Raw genomic sequence first — 4161 nt, forward strand, 5'->3', positions numbered from 1 at the left:
TGAACTCGACGGAACCGGTCCTTGAAAGAGTCCCTTAAAAGTGGCCAAAAATCCTTTGATTTCCGGAGCCGGGAGGGGCTTGAAGTGGCTCCGGATTACGTAACTGGCTGACGCTTGGCCGGCGGATTTGACCATTATACTTTGAGCACACAAACTCGCACACGCGTTGAGAGAGAGTGTGCGTGTGTGTTTGCTAATTTGCATCTAAATTAGGTACACGTGCGATTTTTAGGTCGAGTTTTTGGCTGAAAACGTGATAATAGCTTGAAGGTTGAGGGGCGTTTTTGGGAACGACTTGAACGGCTTATCACCTTGTCGGGGCTTTTGATGGGGTTATTTTGGGAGGAAAAAGTCCCTGCAAATATTGTTGGGAGTAGATTTTAAGATTTTGTTAAAAAAAGTCAGAAAAAAAAGAAATTTTTAATAAGACAAAATGCAAGTTGAAACAAATGCAATTTGATAACGAATATGAGTCATTTCAGAGTATGTTCAGCAAATGCTCTTATCAAAAAGATTATTTAATATCGCCTTCACTCTGACAGAAAGGCAAATACACTAAACAGATGAGACTTGAGATAACCGTTACTGCACAGAATTACCACAAGTGCACTACTCATTTGATTTTCTATTCTTCAACCAGACGTGCATCCGCTCTAACTCCTCTTTTAGAAGAACTTGTTTGGCATTTGGCGTAGATGATTCCCAGCATGTCGTGCCAGTGTTTAGATTAAACTAATTATGCTAATCTTGAAGGCTCCCGAAAACCCTGAGAGGCTATATTATAAACCATGTGAGATATAGTGTAAGAACCGTTAAGTGCACTCAAAGAGCTTTTAAGACGTTCTTCTCGAGAGCTTATGAGAACAGTCACATGAAAATATACCTGAAGTCGGTTTTTCCAATGAACCAATGTTTTCTACACATTATTCATGCTAAAACAAGACGTTTTTAACTGGCAACAAGCATAACATTAATTTAAACTTAAATGCCAACCAGAACAAGCTGAGTGCCGTTAAGAAGAGCTCTTAGTGCCGATGCATGTCTGCTTTAAACCTTGAGATTCTAAGAACGCTTCGAAAGTGTACAGAACAATTCCATTATTAAAGAAGAGAGGAAGTTAAAATTAAGATGAGGTTGGAATTATTCCTTGCATTTTTTAAAATATTCACAATTCAAGCATCAAACGCATTTCTTGACGAAGATCAGCCTATTAGCAAACCGAAATTCACCAAACCCCAACGATTGGTGCTATTTCAAGCCAACGCGGCAGGAGAGTCCATAAGTTTCAAGTGCACTGCAGCAGGAAATCCCACACCGAACATTACGTGGACCAAGGATGGAGAGGTGATTCAACCGGGAGTTCGCGTTCGGTTCACCAAGTGGCAGATTATTCTAAGTGATCTGGAGCCAAGTGACCAAGGATTGTACAGATGCACCGTATGTAACATCGTCGAATGTATTGGGCATACTACCCAGCTGGAAGTGCTTAGTCAGACATCTTCGAGGCCGCGGTTTTTGACGGACTATCCGAAGAACGAAACTGTGCTGGTGAATTTGGAGGCAATATTGGAGTGTCGAACGTTCTCTGGATCCGATGTCGCTATAAGCTGGGTTAAAGTTCACTTGGGTGTAGATGATGAACTTCCGGACAACGTAACCGAATTGCACCGAGGTGGCAATTTAGTCTTCAAAAGTGTGACCTTCGACGATGAAGGTTGGTACTCGTGCATCGCTGTGAGCTCCTACGGCACTTCAGTTAGAAGTGTATATCTGAGAGTTGTTGATTACGACTCGAAACTGCCGTCATTGGTATTCTTCTGGTACATTTGCATCGTATTTTCGATATTTGCTATATTTGCAACCAGAAACGTGATTCTCAGAACAAACCAGTCCACAAACTTTAGGCAAAGTTACGTAGATGTTGTCAAGATCGATCGTAATTGTTCCAGAGAAGCTCAAAACAGTAACTACGAAACTCACGGAAATCATGGTTATGAATATCCCAACCAGTTGGAGTTTCCTCGCGATCAGCTGATCCTGGGAAAGGTCCTCGGAGAGGGTGCCTTTGGACGAGTTGTTCAGGCTGAAGCAAAGGGGTTAATAGCTGGAACTGATTTTACGGCTGTTGCGGTCAAAATGCTGAAGAAAGATCATACGGAAGGTGATATCAATGATCTTCTAAGCGAAATGGATATCATGAAGATGGTTGGAAGTCATCCTAACATTATAAATTTTCTTGGATTTTGCAACCAAGATGGTCCACCACTAATTATTGTGGAGTATGCTGCTCACGGAAATTTGAAAGATTTTCTGAGAAGGCATCAACTATCGTCAGACAGTACTAACAGTTCCAAACCAACTCTTACACTCAACGAACTGGTTTCGTTCGCGTATCAAGTCGCAAACGGAATGAATCATCTGTCGTCAATGAAATGCGTCCACCGTGATCTGGCAGCACGGAACATTCTGGTCAGCGAGGGACACGTCATGAAGATCTCCGACTTTGGACTAGCTCGAGATGTTCACAGCCGAGAGTACTACCGAAAGTTGACCTCTGGAGAGCTGCCAATTCGCTGGATGGCACCGGAATCGCTGGAAAAGCTTGTTTTTGACTCTCACAGCGATGCATGGTCCTTTGGAGTGCTCTGGAAAAGCTGGTATTTGACTCTCACAGCGATGCATGGTCCTTTGAAGTGCTCTTTTGGGAGATTATGACCCTTGGACAGCAACCGTATCCGTTTAAAGTCGATTGGAAAAGCATGATGGAAATCCTACAGCAAGGTCGGAGGCTTGAGCGTCCGCATAGTTGTCCCCTGAACCTGTATTTACTGATGAGAGAGTGTTGGCACCTCAATCCGGAAGAACGTCCCTCATTTCGTGAGATTGTACGCCATTTGAAACTGAACATCAATAGTTCTTTTAGTATTGATTAAATTATTTAAAATAAAGTTCCCAACTCAAATATTTTAGCCTTGAAACAAATGAAAAACAAATCTCTTAGTTTGAATCCCCCCAAGACTTGGTAACGCCAACCCACGTGGCGTGCACGTGGAACTAATTCAATCAACGCCTGCTGCTTTTCCGCGCTTTTCCCCAGACTGTCTGGATTTGGCGGGAGAACAACAACCGAACCCGCAAAAGTCGCTCCCGTCCGCTAGTCAATTAAGTTGGTGGACAGATTTCCGCTAGAGTGCGCGCACTGGCAAAGCCAAAATTCGCTTAAAATTTAATAAATTTGTCACGCAATCGAGTGGAGCTTCAGGACGGGGCTTTTCCCAAATTAAGAAATAATTACTTTGTTTGGTGAGGGAAGTTCGATTTGAAGTTTGCAGCTGGCAAAATCTGCTGTTTTTTTGTAAGATTTACCTCATTCAATTAACCTTAAGCCTAACCCCCTGGCAAAAATGTGCCTACCCTTTTTTAATTTCTCGATAATCGTTTTTAAATCGACCATTCTTGGAAGTAACAATAATAAAAAATGTTTTCCCAGACCTTCTCCAACAGTCTCAAGGATCAAACGGAACAATTGCTAGAGGCAAAAAAATAACACAAAATTGTTTCGAGCAAATCAAAATAATAACTTGTGCAGCTCAAGTGTGTGTGCAATAGTCCCTTCCTTTGCATTATGATTCGTCCATGTTTATGTTGCGCTCCCTCGTTTTTTTTCTCTCATTTTTTCCAAAGGTAGAAGCTGCACTTATGCTCGGGGTTTGATCGTTGCAAATGTTGTTTTATTCAAATTCTATAGCTTGCTCCGGTTTTGTAAAAACAGAATCCGCAGCAACAGCTCTACCTCGAAAAGGTCCGGAGAAAAAAAAAGTGCTGAGCACTGTTTTTGTTGGCATAGAAAACCAGCCAATATTTCATACCTGAACTGAATTGTACCGAAAATTTTCCATTTGAGCAAACGAGGTGTAAAAAGCTAAACATGTGTGTGATTATTTTGTAACACGGGGAAGTGATTGCATGGGGTTGTTCAAGACCACAATGGAATTTTTCAATTCGCCAATGGGATTTGATTTTTTCAGAAAGTGATTATATTTTGTTTTTTTTTTACTTTGTTTAATGTTCAATAATTTGTGAAATTTTCAAAATTTCGAATATTTTTTTCATAATTTTGAAAATAACCATAACTTTGGATATGTTCGAATGTTTTTGAGC

The 4161-nt window shown here is 41.2% G+C and overlaps 1 protein-coding gene across 1 annotated transcript; it reads left to right on the forward strand.

Annotated features, from left to right (window-relative positions):
- Positions 1-1061: 1061 nt before the first annotated feature.
- Positions 1062-3017, forward strand: LOC120423238 (fibroblast growth factor receptor 3-like). Its single transcript, XM_052708298.1, has one exon. The coding sequence runs from the start codon at positions 1129-1131 to the stop codon at positions 2713-2715; it is 1587 nt and encodes a 528-aa protein (XP_052564258.1). The 5' UTR covers positions 1062-1128; the 3' UTR covers positions 2716-3017.
- The last annotated feature ends 1144 nt before the right edge of the window (positions 3018-4161 follow it).

This window comes from Culex pipiens, chromosome 2 (assembly GCF_016801865.2).
Source record: "Culex pipiens pallens isolate TS chromosome 2, TS_CPP_V2, whole genome shotgun sequence".
Lineage (NCBI taxonomy): Eukaryota > Metazoa > Arthropoda > Insecta > Diptera > Culicidae > Culex > Culex pipiens.